General features: G+C 40.4%; 1 protein-coding gene across 8 annotated transcripts in view; it reads right to left on the reverse strand.

Annotated features, from left to right (window-relative positions):
- Positions 1-22,340, reverse strand: part of VPS13B (vacuolar protein sorting 13 homolog B) — a 627,764-nt gene that overhangs the window by 34,801 nt on the left and 570,623 nt on the right. For all 8 annotated transcript variants that reach the window (XM_032468222.1, XM_032468224.1, XM_032468221.1 and 5 more), the window contains 10 exons: positions 15,184-15,447; positions 14,423-14,506; positions 14,070-14,245; positions 13,478-13,648; positions 12,919-13,120; positions 11,592-11,780; positions 8,880-9,026; positions 6,625-6,908; positions 4,300-4,427; positions 3,891-4,090 (listed from right to left, as the gene is read on the reverse strand). In XM_032468222.1, coding sequence (XP_032324113.1) covers positions 3,891-4,090; positions 4,300-4,427; positions 6,625-6,908; positions 8,880-9,026; positions 11,592-11,780; positions 12,919-13,120; positions 13,478-13,648; positions 14,070-14,245; positions 14,423-14,506; positions 15,184-15,447 — 1,845 coding nt within the window. The remainder of the gene's footprint in view (positions 1-3,890; positions 4,091-4,299; positions 4,428-6,624; positions 6,909-8,879; positions 9,027-11,591; positions 11,781-12,918; positions 13,121-13,477; positions 13,649-14,069; positions 14,246-14,422; positions 14,507-15,183; positions 15,448-22,340) is intronic.

A 22,340-nucleotide genomic window follows, 5' to 3' on the forward strand; every position in this document is an offset into this window, starting at 1 on the left:
CACTACCAACACACTGGCAGCTAGGTCCCTGAAAGGCCCACGTGCACGCTCTGAGCACCAAAGCTCTGAATATGTTGTTCTTTCTGCCAAGAAAACTCTCCTGTTCTCTTGTCTACTTAATGCCTGTTCCTCCGTGAGGGCACAGACGCACGGTCGACTGGCCAGGGACACACTCCTTGGCCTCTCACACTGGTCTGCTGGGGACAGCACAACTGTACCTATCTTTCCTTCAGAGCTGTTATCAGAGTTCACAACAAGAAACGACCTACGTGATCGCTTGCTTGTTAATTACCTCCTCCCAACGCAGTCTGCTTGAGGGCGAGGCTGTGTTGCATTTCTGTTCCCGTGCTTTACACCAAAACTCTCACGTCTGACATGCGCTAGAAGCTCCCTAAGTGCTTGCTGACTGAATGACTAAAGTGCACTTCGCAATGTTTATGTTAGTTAAATGGTAACTACGATGTTTTCTTTGTACTTTTTTGGTTTGGAATTTTTCAGAAGAATGTTGCCTAACTCTGACAAAAATAAGGTTTCAGGCTGTATCAGTTATTGAAATCACATACACTATGACAGGATTCTAAACTATTTCCCTGATGGGGTCAAAATTATGACTTAAAATGATCAACCTAAGCTTACTTTTCATGCCTTTACTTATTTATTGAGAATCTAAAGATATTTTCCCCCTCAAGTCTGGCTCTCAGCCACAGCTGCCGCTGCAGGGCCTCTGGCTGAGACACCTTCTGACTGGGTGTGAGCCGGGGACAGACCCCAGAGAACCCACAGCAATGAGAATTTTGCAGCCTGCATGCTCTCAGGTCTTTTTGATAACTCTTGATCCAAAGAATACTTCTTTGGGTGATTATAAAGTGGTTTTCTGCCTCTTCCCTCCCATATTGCACCTCAAAATTATACCACATGACACGGTCCTATTTACAAAATCGAGGCAGTTGCGTACCTATGACTGACAACAGCTAAGTGAGTTTTCTCCCTTGCGGCATAATGGGGATTTTACGGTGTTTTAATTCTGCTTTTTTAGGTCAGCTTTGAATTTCACATCACGTGCCTCAGAGCCAGGGCCGAGGAAAAGCTTCTGGGAGACAAGCTCACTCCTACAGGAGGGCTGCCTCCTTTCATCGGAAGACACAGCTCCCCACGCTCCCTGGTGATTTATATGTCCTGGTGTGTTACTGAGGAGATGTCAGTGAGGGTTTGAAACAAATCTTCCTCCAGGGTAGGAAGTAAACCGTGGTCTGCAGGACATATGGCCCGCAGCTCCTTAAAGATTAATGGGAACATGAGACTTTGCTGGGTCCTCAGACCAGGGATGATAAGGGTGTTGGAAAGAGTACCTCCTCTTAGCTTTGAAGTGTCCCTGACTACAAAGGTTTGAGGAAATTTAGAGTGAACGGGAATCCCCAAACTAAGGTTTGGCAGGCACAATGCCTATTGTAAAGAATTCTCTAGGCATATATAAGCAAGTTTCAAAAACCTTCATAACGATGCAGGGGAGCTCTGGGACCCTCAAGTAGTTGGTGATATTTATTTTGTAAATTCCCAAGACAAGACGGGGGATGTGTCCTAAGGCCGTACAGACCCAGCAGCTTCTCCCTGTTCATCACATGGGCACTGCAGATGGAAATCACAGCCCTCAGTTTGGGGCCACCACACTTGCAGGTCTCCAAGGTGAGCGGGGACCCCAGCCTGCTCAGCCCCTGTCCCTGGCCACGTCTGTCACCTGTCTGCACAGCTACTGCTCTCCCCGGGCCCCCACCCTTTCCCTCCCTCTCTCTTAGCAGCTGATTCAAACCATGCTTCACAGCAGACTTAAGGCCACCGAGCATCACTTCACCCCATTTCTCAGCCCTGTTCCTCCAAAGATCTCTACCTATATCTCTGCCCAGCCCCACCTCTCTTCCATCGTCAGAGAAGAAGGCACGGTCCTCCTGCTCGAGTAGAATTACACCCCCGGAGCTTTGGACTTGCCACTCCTCTTTCCTGTGGTCACGGCTGCTTGACTGGCTCCTCTCCTACCGTAATAAAGGGCGACCCCCCAACCCCCGATCTCATTTGCTTCATAGCCGTACTCCTGAAAAGAGCACTTCCCACCCATTCTCGCTCTCCCTCACTTCCACTGCCTCTGAACTTGTAACTTCCAGTGCTCATCGTGCCTGCCCTCTTCTCCCTGCCTTCCACCTCCTAGGCTTCCTCTTTCAGGGCCTTCATGTTTCCACCCCGCCCGGCCTCTCCCCCTGCTACGCACGACACTCACATGTTGGAGTTTCCCAAGGTTAGCCTGCGACCTTCTTTCCCTCCTTCACAAGATCTCTCTTGGGAACCTCATCTTCTCACTCATTCATTCAGTCATTCATCTATTCGTTTGATATTTATTCACATCTGACTGTGTTGACAGGCACTCTGCTGTAGGCCGAGGATGAACAGGGCAGGTATCTGACCACCAGGGATCCTGACTTGGTAGGAAATCATTTCCAGAAATAAGTGCCATTAAATGTTACAAATGTTATTGGAGTATGTAGGGGGTCCTGGGGGTGGGGAGGAGACCTCACCGGGGTGGAGAGATCCCTTGAGAGATGAGACAGAGTGTGCCAGCAGGACGGGGGAAGAGGGGAGTTAAGGCTTGCCTGACTCCAAAGCATCTGCTCTAACCACTACGCGTGAACGCTACTTCCTACAAGTCCCTTCCCTGGGAACACGTGGGACTTAGGCCACGTTCCCTCTGGACGCCTTAGTTTTCACTTCTGTAACCTGGAGAGGACAGTTCCTATCTTGCGTGACTGTTGCAAAGGCTAAATAAGAATGAATGTAAAGTGCTCATTAGCACAATGCCTGGTATACAGTAAGCGATTATGAAATAACCACTGTCATTATTGTAAATACATTCATAAATTGTGTTTTGTAACCATTACAATAGGACCTACTTCAAAGCTTGTTGTGAAGATCAAATGAACTAATAGATGTGAAAGAACTTTTGCAAAGTACACAGTATTATTTAGCCATAAAAAGGAATGAAGTTCTGACAACATTACAACATGGCTGAACCTTGAAAATGTTATGTTAAGTGAAACAAGTCAGATACCAGAGGACGAATGCTGTATGGTTCCACTTACATGAGGTGCCTAGAGTAGGCAGATCCAGAGACAGAAAGCAAAACAGAGATTACCAGGGACTAGGGAGGGGGAGAACGGGAGTTATTGCTTAATGGGTACAGAGTATCTCTTTGGGATGAAGAAAAGTTTCTGGAAATAGATAGTGGTTATGGTTTTACAACATTGTGCATGTATTTAATGCCACTGAAGTGTACTTTAAAATGATAAATTTAAGTAGAGCAGAAAGGAAATGCTAGGTTCCTGTGCCGTTTTCAACAAAAATAACACCATTAGCATCCAGAGTAAGACAAGAGACAAACCAGGACATAGATCTGTTCAGGTTTTTAAAACTGTCCTTATGTTTGCAAAGTTTCATGTACTCCTGGGATAAGTATGTATATTTTTAAACAAGCAAATTTTCAAAAGAGGCAGTTAAACTAGGGTTGGCATTATGGTTGTCCTAAAATCTGGAGAGTTGGACCACCTTCTTAATGGCAGAAGATAAGTAATTTAATTTCATTTTTGACCTTGGATTTGACCCAGGAGGGGAAGCTTTACCAAGCGCTCCTCTCTTATATCTTCAAAGTAGGGCATACTTTGGAGATACATGCTTGGTTTGAGAATTCATAACCAAATGAGGATGTAAAAGTGGACACACGTGTGCCCTCACACAGAGACAAGAAGTTCAGCATTTAGAAAACTATGTTTAAAAACAGACAACCATGGAAACCCTAGAAAAGGGACTTTTTCTTTGGGCTTTGGCAGGAACGCAAGCGGCCCACTGACCTGTGTTCCCTGATGGTTGATGTCGACGGCATCACTCCACTCGGTCGTTATTCCCTCCAGCAATTCCACTCTCAGAAGGAGGCTGGGAAGTATGTCTCTGGTCCTGCAGTCTGGGTAACTGGAAATCTGATGATACAGCTCATGATGGATTGAGCACTCAGGAGGAACTCTTCGGCAATACACCTCAAACATTGGAATATCTAAGAGTGAAAAAAAAAAAAGGCATAGGCAGACTGAGGCCTTGAAGACAAAGACTTGGGGATATTAAACGTAAGTGGTGAGAGAAACTTCTGGAAGTTTACTTAAAGAATAATATTTTTATTTAAGGATCACAGGAAACTATTAAGTCAAAAATCTCCAGAAAGAAGATAGGTTTTATATTATTTAAATTCAATATTGTAACATATACCTTTAATATTTTCCTTTATAAGTATTGTTACTGGGCATCTGTTGTGGAAGATTATTCGAGGGTTAGGGTCTTCGGAGAGGGTTAGATAGGTCACCCCCAAGTGTTCCTGATACGTCAGTGCTACCGCCCTGGAAGAGAAGCCAATCACAGGACAGAGATGGTTTAGAAACAGATGCATGCTTTCTCTCCTGGTACATGTTCATTCGGATTTGCAATATTCTGAACCTCTGTAACATCTCTCTTATACATCAGAGGAAATGTTTTCAGAGAAATGAGGCCGTCCTCTCATCTATTAACTGCCAAGCACTATTATTAATTTTTTCTTGACAATAGTAACACGTATTTATATGAAATATTAAAAAAAATGTGAAAAATTATTTAAAATAAAAATCCTGCAGCTTCTACCACTCAGAGAGAATTACAGACGTGCTAGCTTTTCCTGCTGCTCTTTTCCCCTCTCTGCACATGTGCTTTAATCTCTTCTGATGGGCTGCCTTCTTCCTCAAAAGCGCTTGGTAAATTCTGGCAAAGGGGGAGCCGATGTGCTTTTAGGAGGACGACTGGAGAATCTGGGTGTCTGCTCTGTTTTTGTTCTACAGGTAGGTAGGCTCACTATGTCTGCTGTCCATTTTCACAAGATCATCACACCTTACAGGATCTCCATTGTGACTACCAAGAGCAAAACTGTATTTTCTATTTGGCATCAGAAACATTGCTGTGCGGGCATAGGCTGCCCTCTACAACAGACAGAGGGAAACTCTCCCATTTAGACCTAGAGACCACCAAACAATGTTTTATATCAAAGCAGGAAAAAGAATTCTCTCTGAAGTTTAAATTACAAAGAAGGCATATACTTGCCAAATGTGACCCTTAGTTTACACGGATTATAAGCGGTCAGTAACACACTAAAGAATTTCCCATTCACCATCTACCCTGTTCGCCAGCATGAATCCTTCCCAAAGACTATCTGTCTGAGATGTCAAGATGAACTGTACATTAGCATTTGAGGAAACACCAACACATGTGCACTGTCGTACTGAGGGGAGGACAAAGAGGAGGAGATGAAACACTTCAGAGTATAATCTTTGGATTGACAATGAAATTCAATCCCAGCCTAATTCTGGAAGAGCCGGGCAGGCCAACCTCAGAGAATGTCTCACTTAAAGTCAAGAAAGTGGGCACCAGGACTAAAATATGGTACATTCAATCTAATACCTATCTTATTATTTATAGATAAGGTTAAATTACATTAATAAAATCTTAGAAACTTTAACATAATTTCTCATTGTGTTATTTTAAATTCTGCCTCTCAGTTTTAAAAATAAGTTTGGTTTTCTACACATAGGTTTACACTGCTTTCAAAAATACTTCCTTAAACTTACCACACTTAACTTCTCTAACCAGAACATTAAGGACAGCCAATCCTCTGGAGTTAGAGATGGAAAGTGTTGATAAAATCAGGGATGTTTGTGAATGTTGTGAAGGAAGAAAGGATGTGTGTGGGGAACAGAGCCTTACCATTATGGATGACTTGAGTTAGGAAGTTATCTTTTGAAATACTACCTCTAGCAATCTCTATATACATCAAAGTTAAGATGGCTAAAATCTCCAATAAAGTCTATAAATTCATAATCATGAGAATAAGGTACCTCTCATAAGGTCACAATATGTTTTCTTTTGTACTTTTAACATATACCATAAATAAGTTATTCCCGACAGCTACAGAAAGGACGTACTGCGTGCAAAGCGACCACAAAATAAAAATCCGGTAAGAGCAAACCATTACACGTCTCTGGCTTGATTCTGTGGTTGTTATTTGCATAATTGGTAATTGGTAATTGGAGCAACTTGCGTGCAGGAACAACCCAGAACAGAGTCTTCTGTAACTTGTGTTTATCTAAGTTATCTCTCAATAACTTTTTGGGAAAAATTCCATTTTGAAGTAAAAGTAAAATATGGGAAGAGAAAATGCTTTCCAACTTGACTCTCTCATATTTTAACCTTTATTTCTTATCACTTGACAGAGGCTAAGAAGTCATAAAAGAAGGCGATCTGTTCATTATGATAGATAGGTGCTGCTATTCTATGGTACAAACACCACATTTTCCCCGGGTTTAGGCTGTGTTAGGGGAAAAATCTCATCCGTAGTACACCGGGATATCCTATGTGTGATCATAACCCTTGCCCAGTTGTAAACCATACCTAGAAGCCGCTGAAAATAAAAATCAAACCTAATTTTACATGCGGTGAGCCCCACAACTATCCTGTCTTTTCTGGTACCTGGATGAATGAGCAAAGAAGGGCATTTACATAAACGTAAACTACCTGGTGCAGAATCCATTTTCCCTACAATTCCCGAAGGGCACGGCCACACTCTGTCTGGGAAACTCCGGTCTGACCAGAGCTGGCAGGCTCCAACACTGTGAGCTGCCGGCAGCTGCGGCAGCGGAAAAGGCCAGCAAGATCTGTTTTTGAAGCAGGGATGCATCCAACGCTGACTGACTGATGTCAGGCATTAAGTCCCAGCAAGGGAGGGAGCTGGATGTCACAGCAGGCGGCTCACCACCCGGGCAAACGCTGTAAGTAGTGCTGTCTGGAATATGAAAATACTGAAAAAAGAAAAAGTGCAGAGAGCGCCGTTACTATAGTCACACTGAGAAGTTAAGGTCTTTAGAGAACAGCTTCTAAGAAACCAGAACTGTGTATTCTCAGGAGGTAGCCAGGTGGGGGACATGGGAATATTGGAAGACCTGTTCCCATGAGAAAGCCCTAATGAGATGATTACAAGCAGTGAAGGCAGGGTCTGCTCTTCTAGGCATAATGAAACGTGATAGAGCTGGTGTGATTTAAAAGGTGATGTAAAGTTCTTGATATCCCCCAGGTATTGCAAAAAATCCAGATGCTGGTGGTAGAAATGCCATTTGTTGGGAGGGAGTCCTCTTGGAAAGGTATGGCTGCACGAAGAGGGTGGCGGGTGCCCTGGGGGACCTTGGAAAGAACAGACCTGAATGAGATACAGAAGGTAAGCTGGGAGCTCAGAAGATGCACTTTTTTTGAAGGCTCATCCCGAGGGAGCAGGAAACTCTGATCTCCAGCCCTCAGTTAGAATTCCAAACGCTTTCTGGCACATGAGAAGAATCTCAGAATTTGAGACTTAAAAAGGGCCTTAGAGATAATTTATTGGCACCTCCTCTTCCACAGCGAGGGAGCTGTTTTCTAGAGCGCCGATGATTTGTCCAGCAGCACGGAGCCGGGTGTGGCAGACCCTGGCTGGAAGCCAGCCTTCCCCCTGCCCTGGTTGCTGTTTCTCCCACTGTCTCAGACAGTCTCCTAGAGAGGGTAGGGATTATCATGTCTTTAAAACATTCCCACACCTGCCCGAAGCAGGGTCAGGGTTGGAAAAAGGGGCCCCCTCGGCTGCAGAAAGAACGAGGATTTCCACTTCTCTCCAGGAGCCGATTGTGAGCTGGTGTAGAGGGGGCTGCCGGCAGCTCTCATTTCCTGAGTGCCCAGCATTCTTCCTCATATCATCTCATTTAATCTTCACCCAAACCCTGCAAGGAATGGAAAATTGTGCCCATTTTCAGATGAGGACGTGTCAGTCTGGAAAACTCTGACCCCAAATCTCAGGGTGGGGAGAAGCAGGAACATTATCAGGGCACAGGCTGGTTTTATCCTCAAATCCTCAACTACAGCTCAATTATCATTGACCTCTACTTCCTGACAGGGGACTTCTGGTCACCTATTTATTTTATCAGTACTTCAGTGACCCAAGATGAAATTCTAGTATTCTGACATTTTATAAATACTATAATGCTTCCTAAGCATCCTTGTGTATTGTTCTAATGTAATTTTTAGGAGCTGAAAGTAAGGGATAACAATAAATGCAGATGAAAGCAAAGAAAAATAATACTTTCCTATATGATGGTTTCAATAGCATAAAATAATAGCATACCACTTAGCATATTCTGTTTTTAAGTCCTTTTAAATATCCCCTTACTCTCTTAAAATGAAACTGTTCATCTGAACTGTATCAAGAACTGAATAAAAAAAAAATCCTCCCTGGATTCATTTCCCGAATATTCTGCCATAGAGACGTTAACATAAATGAGCTGGTACGTTGTTTTCACATTTCCTCTCCTTGCGGACACAGAGCTCAGTGCTCCCAGATCTGGGGCTCGTCTGGGCTGGGCCTTCGGCACACATGGCTCCTTCAGGCAGCACAGCCTGTGAAGCAGATGTTCTTTTCCACGAGACGGTCCTCAGGCCCACTTCCCGCCGCCGGTGCGGCCCGGCTTTAGTGAGGGCGCCCGGGTGCGCGGCAGCCTCCGGGCAGACGGCGGCCGCACTCCGCCCGCAGCTGCCGGGATCTGCGGCTTCGTAGGACGTCTCCGCGTCCAATTACCTTGGAAGCGCTGCCCGAGACGGCCACGGTTTTAATGAAAGCAAAACTACACGAATCTTTACCTAGATTCTGTGTGAGCTTTTCATTTGTTCTAGGTTAAAAAAAAAAAAAAGCTGATCTAATTATTACTTATTTATCAAAACTTAGACAAATCAGTCACGTTTGAATTGCTTACCTCCTTTCCAGAGTGGGGTCTGGAGACAGATAACTGTGGTTTATAAAACATCTGATACGGCGTAGTATTGATTATTGTAGTCTTGTCTTCAATCTGAATGATCTGTATGCCTTGCTGCACCATGGAGGAAACGCAGAACTGACATAACTGCGGGACAGTTGAGGAAAGAGTACTTTAAACAATGTGACATGGCATAGAAAAATCTGATTATTTTCGAAAGGCCATTTTAGCCACTGGTTTGACCAGGACGATGTCAATTTTACCTTTTGTCCCACAGTACTTCATACAGTTCCTTTTCAGTCTCAAAACTGTCAGTATCTGCTTTTCAACAGGGTGCTTTAGCCGCTACTGTGTGGTTTTCAAGTTATTTAACCAATTCCTTCACAAAATATTTATTTATATAGTACTTACACCTAAACCGATGCCACTTATCTTTTCCAACATAAACAAATCAATCCAATTGACACAACACTGTAAACTATACTTCAATACAAAAAAAGAAAGAAAGAAAAGAAAAAGAAGTCCATCCAGCACTCCCTCCCTCCTCCTCATGCTCATCCCAGCAACCACCTCACCGTAGGTATATGTGGACCACGGGGAGTTCTGACAACTGTAATACTGATGGCAATAATGAAGAAGACAGTAATGACTGACCTCACATACTGCTTTCTTGTGCTTCACCAGTTTAAAGTACTTTATGCATATTAACTTGCGGAATCCTTACTACACCCACATGTGGTAGCTACTACTATTCCCATTTTACAGAAGAGAAAAAAATGAGGCACAAATTGGTAAGCAACCTGCCCAAGGTCACAAAGATAAAGAGGGTCTAGGGCTTGAATTGAGAAACCATGCACTCTGGTTTCATGGTGTTGCTCTTAACCACTACATGTATCACCTCACCTTCTTACCACACTGTATGAGAAACTGATGCTCAGAGACGGTATTATCTACCTAAAGATACCCATCTAGTAAGTGGTCATGTCAGAACAGAACTTCTCCAAGTGTGGTCTGCGGATACCTGGAGGGGATGGTCTTTGAGATCCTTGCAGGGGCCCAAGGTCAAAACTAATTTTACAATAACACTAAGATGCTATTTTTTTCACTCTAATTTTTTCCTGAGTGTACAGTGTAGTTTTCCAGAGGCTGTATGACATATGATGTCAGAGTTCTTATGGCTAATGAAATGTATGTTCGTGAATTCTTGTGTTTAAAATTTTCTGCTTTAATTTCTAACTTGATAAAAGTCAATAGCTATAATCCACATAAACAAAAGGTTTTTGGAGGTCCTCGGTATTTTTCAAGAGTGTAAAGGGGCCCTAAAACTAAAAAGTTTGAGAATCACTGCTAAAGAATAATGAGATATAAACATAGTAATACTACATTTTCAGCAGTTCATTCATTCACTAACATTTATTTGCATTTGCTGCGGCCACTTTGTGAGATGCTGGAGGCACTGGGTGTTTGACTGTATATCATAACTTCTTCTCCAGGTTTTGATGGTTTTTCTCAACTTACAGCTATTCAACTCTGGGTGATTCACGCCTACAGCTCTTTGCCATTTACATCCATGTTACAGTATTTTGGCCGGCAGAGCATAAACATGTGTTGCCCAGACAACTTGGAGGAAATGGATACCAGCCTTGAAGATTGCAGACCAACTTCTTTGTATCAGAGAAATTTATTTTTAAAAAGTCATCAAATGACCCTAACTTTTCTCAAGAGGCTCTTCAAAGATGCCTGTCAAAATCTAACTTCTCCCCAGAGAAAGGTCATTCTGAATTACACCACTCTGATGAAGTATGCCTTCTTTTTCTGATTTGGGACAGCTAAAATAATGAAGATATTCTTAAGCACAGCATGAGATTTCTACATGGTACACGTTGATACTGTACTTTCACACATCCAGTTAACTGTGATTTGTTACTATGTTACTCAGTTTAATTGGTTTTCATATACTACTTGAGAAAAAATTTATGCTGAAAGGCACATACCATTTGTACTTAAATAACTGATTAAGTATGTTTTTTGTATTCGTATCTTTACAAACATGGGTACCAGTCCCTTGTTCAAGAATACAACTCCCAGAGGGGAAGAGTGTAGCTCAGAGGTAGAGCACATGCTTATTAGCACGCACAAGGTCCTGGGTTCGAACCCCAGTAACTCCATTTAAAATAACTAACTAAACCTAATTACCTTCCCCCTCAACTAAAGATAAAAAATTTTTTTAATTATAAAAAAAAAGAATACAACTCTCTCTCATAATGTTGGTTCTATGGGATCCACCTCATTTTGGTCAGGACGCCCTTTCCAGGAAAATAACCTTTGCTGCAGGAGCCTTTGTCTTTTCACTCAATACTCAGAATGTTAGCAACTCTGCTTCCTGCTCTAAAACAAGGAGGCCAAGTACAATTTGTGGATATTTTGGAGTAGATTCATTTTTCCCCCACATACAATAAATCAAGTGACTGCTGAGTGTTCTGAAATAGAGTGGTTATTGGATAAATTATGTGACACAGCTATTATCACTGGTAAAGGAAAAAAGAAGACATTGTAAAACAGAGAGGTCTAAGAAATCACATGTTTCACTGTTATAAATTGTTTAGAACAAGTAATACCAAAAAGGGGTTAAAGAAGAAAAGTGTAGACTCATTTTAAACAGGTTGAGGGGATGGCACGCTACTCCCCCCAAACCACAGACTCTGATCCTACCTTCTGATGTCCTGGGAAAGCACCAAGTCTGATTTCAGCATCAACAAACCCTTCTTCGTCCAATGACACAACTTCACCATTACCTCCATCTTTCCACTTGGGAGACGTCAGGTTATGGACCAGTTTAATTGCTACTGACTTGTGCACAGTGTTTGTATTTGCCCAGTATATTCCAATTTGAAAAGCTTCCTGGAAAAATAATGCCTCAATTATAAAGTATTTTTCTTAACTTTGATATTTTTACCTCAATTCGTAGGAATTTTTTTGTGTGTTATATAATTCATCTACTTAGGCAACCAATCCCTCTACAGTTTTCTTTCCTTTTTTTTTTTTGATAATGGCAACATACATTTTATTTTAGTTCCCAATGCTTTCTTTGCTTCACAATGGAATTCATATTTATGGAAGGAGGGAAAAACATCAACCCAAACTGCTTCTGCCTTGTAAATACCAACGGCTTAAAACCTGAAGGTTTCATTTCATTTGACAAGAGAATAATATGCAATATTAGGTACATGTAGGTCAACATTCCAATTCCATAAGGTAACATCATGTGATTATTAAAAAAAAAAGGAAAAATGCAATTGAATAAAGATGTTTATAAACTGGAGGTCAAGAAAAAGTACTCTCAAATTGTTCCCTATCAGGAAAACACTTTATTTAGGAATTCCTTGTACTCTTATTTTCTTACAGATTTATGTGTCTTCTTGAACTGGGCTAGCCTTATCAAGAAAGCTCTCCTGTGATGGAATATAAAATCTTCCTGTGAAATTCTGTTTTACAATGAGATTTTTCCTCTGTGTTAGCAATGATTCTATGTTGCTATTATCGATAACGGGGGGGGGGGGCTTCCATGGTTACGGACAGGTAAGTCCCCTTACAAAGGAAAAAGGGCCTTGACAAAACCAGTTGTTCAGAAATCTTTAATTCTTACCCACCTTGCAAATCTTAAGAGAGTTTCTGCAAAAATCACAAAAATATCTAGGGGGTGGGTTAGCACAGAATATGACTCTGTATTCTTAACATATTCTGAGTAGGCCAGAATACTTGTCAAACATTCTGTACACAATGGAAATAAGCCTGTAACTAGTAAAGTCATCAAATTTAATGATAACTCAAGCATGAATACTGCTGATGGGAAGAAAAAAAAAACATACGAAGTATCTCTGAATATCAGAGAACATTCCATACCCCTTACACATGCATCTAGGCGGACAGTTTTCCACAACTGATTCATTCTGTTAAGAACATAAATGTAACCTCAGAATAAAAGCTGGTTGTTGAAAGACAAGAATTCATATTAGTTAAAAAAAAAAAGTTACAGTACCTGAAAATTAGGGGGGATAATAATTTTGCCAGCAGGAACCTGCAGAACAATCTTCTCTCCTTCAAACAGCCAGAGGTCCCACGTGGACTGATTGATGAGCAGGGCCCAGGGGAGCAGCTCTATCAACAAGGTCCTCACATACGGCTTCCAGGCTGACAGCCTCACTCGCATCGGGCTGTCCCACTGACTCAGCTGTTCGTTCCTGTGCCAAACACCACATCCAAGAGACACAATGAAACGCGATGACTTCAGGATTCATGAAACGTATTTAAGAATTCCAGACACACGACGCTCCAGTATGACACTTCACACCAGAGTCATGCAATGCTATGCTGCGTTTGCATCCTGGAGAAAGGAACTTTTCATGCAATTACGCTCCAGGTTAGGAAAGAAGCAGTCTACAAAACGTATCTACCAGGTGATAAAAGGTCAGAATCTGACACATACGTGCAAACATCTTTTTGAAAACATTTTTATGGTATCTAACATTTTTGTGAATGGTCATTTATTTCTTAAGATTGGGAAATGTTTGTAGAAAAACAGCACTGGAGAACATTACCTGTCAGCGTCCTTTTTATTATAGGGCCACACAGGTTGAAGGGACTTTTCTGGCCCGTAGAATTCATCAAGGATCTGATTAAGTGTGCCTCCAGGGTGTATCTTGGTGGCTATTTGCTTAATGAGAGATGTTGAAATGGGAACAGCACAATGTGAAGGGTCATCTTCTTCTCTAGGAAATGGAGAGAATAAACAAGAATGAGTATTAGATGCATTACAAACCAATGCTTCCTTTTGTGAGACTGAGTCAATGTTTGGTGATTTAGGGGTGATGACACAGTTTTGGGATGATCTGGGCCATGGCCTTTCCTCCCCAGTGCTGGGGTGAGATCTCTGTTCATTTTTTTATTCCACTACAGAAATTATGTGTCAATTAAATTTTCTGATCATTCTTATTTATTTCTAAAGGGGCTGAATTTTATCTTAATGTACAGATGAGAGTAAGAGAACACTAGGCAGGGCAATTTTACAATAATCTTCTTATAAGATAAGGAATCATACAAAAAAACTCCATCCTCCCTTTCCCCCTCAATAGGACAAGGTTATTTTTTGACTGACTCTCTTTTAGGAAAACGTAAGGACTTTTCCAGTACCTTGCTTGAAATGTCAGGTGATGTACAAGGTCAGGTTCTATGTTTTGCAGTGGTTTTTCCTGTCCTTTTCCTGGAATAATTTGTGTTTCACTCAATCCCAGACTCCTTTTCTCCAAATGTATGATAATGGGGTCTGGAAGATGACTCCTCATGATAAAAAGAGGGCTGAACACAATCTATAAAAATAAAAGGACAGAACAACTTTCATATTTGCTTTGTTGCAGTATTCCAGCTGTTTGATGCTGAAACAAACTTGTAATAAATCTCTTCCCTGGGTCACTCTGACCTTAATTTATTTCAGAACAGGAAAGGTCAGAGTCATATACCATATTTTAGGATTGGAAAGCACTCACCATTCGCTGTTGCACTTGAGAATTGGGTTCTAAAGTCAAAACTGTGCACCAAACATAAATAATGGAACTGTTTGAAGATGGCACCTGCATATGAGATAGAAAAGAATCCTATTAAATACTACATGGTTCACTAATTAATCAAAATAAGGCACAGATATGATATCAGCGTGCAGGATGAAAAAAGTTTAAAGTTACAGAAAAAAGCCATTAAAGAATAACTAAGGAAAAGCAGACTTCATTATGGCATCAAGTGAATGTGCAGTGAGTCAATGGGGCCAATTCCTTCCAGAAAGATGAAGGGATTCGTATGCAGAGAGGCTGATACGAGCATGAGTGGGAGAACGAAAGACAGGACTTGTCCTTTATGGGAATGAAAGTGATGATGGTGGAGACTGAGAGAGAGCTAAAAAAAGTAGCAGATCACCACAAAGATTCTCACATGGGGAGGACACCTTTTATGCCCTCCCACCCCCTCAAAGCCCTGGTGCATCAGAATCTTTTTCAAGATATAACTCATCTCCATCTGGGAGGGGTAGAGTCTTGGCCATGAGAACTATGGGAACTAATATAAATGTGTTGTTGTGGGATAGGGAGGAAAAAGTTTGAGCAGTAATATTCAAAGTGATTTTTTATTATTTCAGGCATCCCCTCTTCTGTAGAGATCCCTTCTTAATAAATTAAATGCTGCACTGAATAAAGAGCATAATGAGAAATTTTACATTTTAAACCTGCGCTATTTTAGATTGTATTACTTCTCATACCTGAATGACAATGCTATACTCAGGGTCCTTGGATTCCAGGCACACGTCTCTTGACCAGTCTTCATCTCCTTTGGCCTTCACACACAACTCAGTCAGTTCACTGTTTTCTAGGATGTATGAAGGCAGTTTCTGTTTGGCTGTGAGGCAATCAAAATGTTCTCGAACCACAGCTTGTCCATCTTGACCAATGTAATGCTGAACAACTTTTAGTTCTATACTTTGAGACAAGTAACTACAGATGATCTGTCTTCCACAGATGATAATCTGGAAAAGACAATCAATCAATCAATCAATGAGACTTCATCTATCTAGATTCCATGAACTGGAGATACAGGCAAACCTTGGAGACATTGAGGGTTTGGTTCCAGGTCACTGCAATAAAGCAAATATTGCAATAAAGGGAGTTACATGAATTTTTTGGTTTCCCAGAGCATATAAAAGTTATATTTACACTATACTATAATAGATGGTGTGCAAAGCATTGTCTAAAAAAATGTATATACCTTAATTAAAATTTTTTTGTGCTAAAAAATGCTAACCATCATCTGAGTCTTCAGTGGACTATAATCTTTTTGCAATAGTAATATCAAAGATCAGTGATCACAGACACCATAACAAATATAAGAAATGAAAATGTTTGAAATATTTTGAGAATTAGCAAAATGTAACACAGAGACCTGAAGTGAGCAAACACTGTTGGAAAAATGGCTCCAACAGACTTGCTTGATGCAGGGTTGCCAAAAACTTTCAATGTGTAAAAATGCAGTATCTGCAAAGTGCAATAAAGCAAAGTGCAATAAAACATGGCATGCCTGTATATAACTGCTCAGAGTAAATGATGTTGATTTTAATGCAAAGAAAATGAAGCCATTAGCTTATTTAGAGAGTTCAAGAAGAAAAAGAGGCTTGGAAGGAGGGAAAGGATTTTGCTTTGGTTATGTTGTTTGAGGTATTCAAAGCACAGACAGGTAGGCAGGATCCATGTCCAGCTAGAAATGCTGGTCATGTACTTGAGAGTGAAGGTGGGGCTGGAGATAAAAGATCTCGGAAATCAAAGCTTTGCACAGACTCTTTATCTGGAAAAGAGGGTGGAGGCTCAAACCCAGCAACTGACCAACACTGTCAGGGCAGACCCAAGGTGAGAAGCAGAGTGAGGGCTAGAGAAGAAGTGTGAAAGGAAGAGAAAGCAGGAGAAATATCTCTTCCACTGGTAGAAATTGAAAGGATGATGCAAAATTTATTCTTATGCAGTGAATGCTTTGAGAAAGCAAATCCTTCTGTAATGTGAAGAGAGAACTTTCATATACTGGATTTCCTTCTTTGTGGAGGTGAATCAGGAGAAAGCAGTGTTGCTGAAGTCATGAGAGAAGAGACCAACAGGAAGTGGTGGTCAGTGGTATCCAACAAGGCAGCAGGCACAAAGGATGGGGACTGAGAACAAGACTTCAGTTCTCATAGCTGAGATAACAGTTGTGATCAGTCCATCCCCCGAGGCTGATTCCCAAGGGTTTATTGTACTCATATGCAATACAAGATCTCTGCATAAACAGATAATACAAACCACTTTTAACTCAGAAGTCTAATTATATTTTATCTTACTCAGGTTTTTCCTATACTGTGGAATCATTTATCTTTATAAAACACACAGAATTATCCATTAAACCCATGGATTATTCAAATTTACATCCAGCTAAGCGTATAGTTCAGAGTAGGCCTTAAGAAATATCTTTTTAGGGGGAGGGCATAGCTCAGTGGTAGAGTGTGTGTCTAGCATGCACAAGGTCCTGGGTTCAATCCCCAGTACCTCTGTTAAAATAAAACAAAACAAAACTAGTAACTCCCTCTCCCCAAAAAATAAAACTAAAAATTAAAAAAGGACACAATATATCTGTATTAAAAAAAAATCTCTCTTCAATTGGTGGAAATTGAAAAGATAATGCAAAATTTATTCTTATGTAGTGAGTGCTTTTTAGAAAGCAAATCATTCTCCTATATGAAGGCAGAACTTTCACATACTGGATTTCCTTGTTTGTAATATTTTCCCAGGTTATAAAATAGTAATAAGTAATATACAAATATAGCATATTTACTGGTCTAAGGATATGATGGTTACTTTAATGGGTTAACTTGAATGGGTTACAGGGTGTGCAACTGGTTAAACACCATGCTGGGTGTGTCTGGGAAGGTGTTTATAGGTGAGATTAATATTTGAATTGGTAGACTCTCCCTAGCATGGGCGGGCTTCATGCCATCAATCAAAGACCGGAAAGAACAAAGAGTCTGAGTGGGAAGGAACTTCACCTGCCTGATTGCTTGAGCTGGTCTTTCCCAGCCTTTGGACGTGGACTGAAACATCAGCCCTTCTTGGTAAACTGGTCTGCTGGCTCTTGGACCGAAACTACACATCACATCAGCTCTTCTGGTTCTCCAACCTGCAGACGGCAGACCGTGGGACTGTGCAGCCTCCATAATTATGTGAGCCAATTTATAATACATCCGTCCCTTTCCTTCTCTATGTGCATTCATATGTACACACACACACACACACACACACATCCTATTGGTTCTGTCTCTTTGGAGAACCCTAACACAAAGCATTTTCACAAATTATCTTTTATTCTCACAGCAACCACATAAAACAGGTGCTACAATGACTCTTCATCTTAATAAGAAAAAGGAGCGGCACAGAGATTCTGAATAACTTGCCTGATATTACACAGATTGGCTCAGAGTCTGTGTTGATAATCACCATGATGTTCCATATTTCAAAAAATTAATCTCTACTAATTAATAAAACATAGAAACCACACACAAAAAAAGGAGAATAAAGGCTGCCCATCATAAGGTAAATGTGGCCAAAACCACTGGTTCCATTCCACACAGCTGGTCTCCCCTTTCCCCTTGCTATTAAAATCCCCAACTTGGTTTAGGTCTCAAAAAGCAGCATAGCACCAGGGCAGGTGGCCACCTCCCCCGGCCCCCAGAGCTGCACCAGAACTGGTTCAGGCCAGTCCTGCTCATTATATTCCCTTTTTGTCAATGATGAGTTTAGAGGCGAGCATGGAACTTTGTTTTGGTTAATAACATAAAAAAGGAAAACTGGTAAAAATGTTCTAGGAAAGATTTCACTCCTTGATAACAAGCGTGACAATTTGAGAAGAGAAAGCCCTCCTTTTCTCCGCCGTGAAAGATGTTATGAGAGGATAGTCAAAGCTTATGCAACCATCCTGAGACCAGGAAGACAAATTCAAGAGAACAGCAGAGAAGCAGACACTGCACTGAGTTGCTTAATTAACTAAACGACACTGAACCTGCCTTCTTCCTTCTGGTTACATGAGATAATACTTACACAATAGGAACATAACAGTATCTGCCTCATTAACTTGCTAAGAAGATTAAGAACCCTATTCTGTAACTTCACGCTGAAAGCATCCTAAGTGATACATTTTCCCATGTCGCTAGGAATACTCTGTAACCATCATTTTAAATAAAACTATTATTTAACACAAATAAATGTAAGTATTTATGAATGAATTATTACTCACCCAAAACAAGTCTGCTAGATTAATAGACCAAAAACTAAGGTCATGTTGTTGACTAGCATTATTTGAATAGTGAGGTTTAGTACTTTCTTAAACATTCATTTTCTAACTACCTATTCCTTTGACTTTTCTTTAGAAGGAACACATCTGTAAAAACCAAGCTGTGCTTAACTGTTACATTTCCCCTAGGTCCCCTGGCCATTATTATCTTTTAAAACAATGTTTTCAAAATAACAAACACAGAATTCCATTGAACTATGAGTCCCACATTTTCTTGAGCAAATACTAGGGGCTGCTAGACACCATGAGAAGCCTTATGGTGCCACAGTGCTGCCTAACTTCGAGTAAACAGTTGAAAGTTGGGGCAGTATGTGACTTGGTTCTTCTTCTGGATGTGCCCAGGCCTGGCAATGTGTGCTCACTGCCTTTGCTCAGAACCTTTGAGCCCCATGTGATTTAGGAGAGAATTTGGCTGTCTCTCACAGAAACCACAGAATCTCCACAACCATCTGGGACTCACTTTGTTTAAAGACAAAGATCCTCTTGGTCGGTTTTTATAGTTTCATTTTCAACTAAAAAGCCTATTAAATAGGCTTTCAAATTTGATAAAAAGAAAAACCCTTAAAAGTGGCCAGGGAGGGAAGGCTGCTTGGATGAAGGAAAATCCAAAATGGCGACTCCTTGGAGTGGGGTCTTCATGGCTGCTCCCACATAGGGTTCAGTGAGAGCCATGTCTGCTTTTCTTCAGAGTGGCAACACTTACAATGCCGTTATTTTGAAAATTATGGTTAGAATTTCAAGACTAATTCATCAGTTGAAGACAGCTTCTTAATTTTTTTTTAATGTTGGCTTTCTCTTTAATACACATTTCCAGGTTTCACACTTATTCTCCTCTTTCCCCAAAGCCACAAAGATGTGTATTGAAGATTTCCACATATGATTTTACTTAGCAGGTTTCAGAACTCTTATTAGATCAGTGCCAAGAAGAATAGTGATATTAAAGAATAACTCCAGAGTACCAGATGCACTGGAAAATGATATCTGAACCATGATTAAAAGTGCATGTATAAAGATACAAATATGTATCTATATATATGCATACATTCATATGTACATTTAAGTTTTTAGAGGGGCAAAGCTTTCCTCAATGAAGGGATGGAAAACATGGACACAAATACGTGTACCTAAGTAGTTGTGTAATTTACAGAGTTCCTGAGAAACTTTACAGTGGTCAGTTTTCACTCAACTGGGGAAATGAGAGATGTACAGATAACCAAATGCCAGTGTTCAAACAAGCCTTAGCCAGTTCTCTGTTGTCCAGTGGCATATTGACGTGGTTAAGGTACATCAGGGAGCTGCACACACTCAGCTCCTCGAATGGGGATTGGTAGTTAGGCAGCTGCGGTTTATTGCAAATTTCCAGGCCCAAGTCGGCAGAAGGAGAGAAGCCAAGTCGTAAGGGAGGCAGGAATCCACGAACCTCTTCTGGAAGCTTGGTTCCTCATCTTCCTTCCTAACCAGGCCAATTGCAGAAATCCTGGGTCTCTGATGTAGCTTCACTACAGCTAATCTGAATGTTAGTTAATCTACCCTGAGCATTAAAAAAAAATCCAATTTAAAAAGAAATAATATATTTTTACCTGTGTGTGTGTGTGAGAGAGAGAGAGGGAGAGAGAGGGAGAGAGAGAGAAAGAAAGAGAGACAGAGACAGAGAGGGGGAAAGAGAGAGAGAGATGAGAGGCTGAAAAACACCGTCTAGGAAGCATTTTCACAACACTGACACATGAACAGTTGGTTTGAGGTTGGCAGGGGTGCTCTGCTGAACATCGTATTACCCGAGTTACTGATGAACCATTTTCCATTTGCTTCCTTCTAGGTTAAGTGAATTGCTGTTTCTTTGTTCCACTTTTCCCTGCTCTGCTCAGTTTTAAAAATGGTCCTAATGCAGAGCTCAATTTCATCTGATGATAAGAAGTGCTAAAACTCAAAATATAAGTTACGTGCATATCTGCCTCCCATGATTGTGGGAACGTAAAATGGACTTTCCCAGTTCCTGTAGGAGAAGAAGACACTTCCCTTCAAAGAGGTAAATGCTCTGGGAGTGAGGATTATGCCTCTGTTATTGCTCTCCATATAGTCCTTTCCTGCCTGGCTAGATTCGACTTTTTTTTTTTAAGAGTATTTATTATAAGCAAGGTAGAAGCAGAGAAAGGTGTGAGAGGCATTCCCCACAGAAAAGGATTATGACCATTTAACAGTACAAATAACATTTGGAAAAGTCTTGAAATGTAATTTGGCACCAGATGCGTTAAAATCTACAGTGATGACATTAACAGCGAGAGTGATTACAAGGATTCCTTCAACTTCCAATGTATGGAAATTTTTCCTCAGTTCTGATTTGAACACTTCTTATAAACATTTAAGATTTTACAAAATGCTAATGGTTTGAAAAATTCAGGAAATCAGCAGAAGTTTAAGGACAAATATACATTGAGCTATTTAAAAGCTTAGTATAGCCCAACAAGACTCTGGTAAGACAAAACAAAGAATTTTGTCTAAGGAATAAAGTACATGTTTTTAGTTTGGGAATGTGCATCAAGCACCACAAAAACATTCATACTCTTTTGCTCAGGTAATTAAATTTTATAGCAATTATTTTAAGGACAGACTCAGAAATTTGGTCATATATTAATATACAAAGATAGTTATTTAAGGATTTATTATAGTGACCAATTGAAAATTAACTAAAAGTCCAACAACAAGGAAATGTCTAGATATGATTTGATATGTCATATGATAAATCATTATGCAACCATTAAAGGGATAACTCGAGAATTCTAGATAATCTGAGAAAATAAGCATTATATACTGTCAAATGAAAAAATGAGTTGAAAAATGTAATTACAATCTGATCTCACGTTGGCTAAAAAATTATCAGCACCGAAAAAAAGAGCAGAAAAAATACACTAAAGTAATAACAGAATATATTTTTTGAGTGGTAGATTTATGGGTGATTTTTACTTTCTTCATAAGACTTTTCTGTGTTTCCAGATATATTTTGTAATAATTAATATAAAAATAACTTTGTGAACTAATATTTATTGGGTAATTTCTTTTATAAAAGGAATATGAAGTATAGAAATGTTAAGGCATTGGCCTAAGGTCATATAGGTAATAAGTACTAGGGCTGAGAAATCTTTTGTGACCAGAAAAAAAAAGTACGTAAAATTTTGTGAGAATTTAAAAAAAATGGATTTTTCACAACTAACTTTTTTGACTTACGGTATACTGTCGTAATAGTTATCTGCTCAGGTACACTGTATATATTAATTTATCCCTGAAATTTAATACCATTTCTTGAAAACAGATAACATTGGTGGCAAGATGAGGCATTAATATAGAAACACAAAAAAGTCCAACTAGCATTACTTGCGCCTGGGAATATTATTGTAAGTGCACTAAAATTTAATGGGTTATGACAGTGGGCCAGGAAGGACCCTGCCATTCCACTGATTTACTGGTAAACGTTCTAGCAACCACATGCCAAAGAGCTGAATGAATTGGGAAGCTGTAAACCAGAGCCGTGGTAGACAAAGCACCTGAGAACTTGTTAGA

This window comes from Camelus ferus, chromosome 25 (genome assembly GCF_009834535.1).
Source record: "Camelus ferus isolate YT-003-E chromosome 25, BCGSAC_Cfer_1.0, whole genome shotgun sequence".
Classification (NCBI taxonomy): Eukaryota; Metazoa; Chordata; class Mammalia; order Artiodactyla; family Camelidae; genus Camelus; species Camelus ferus.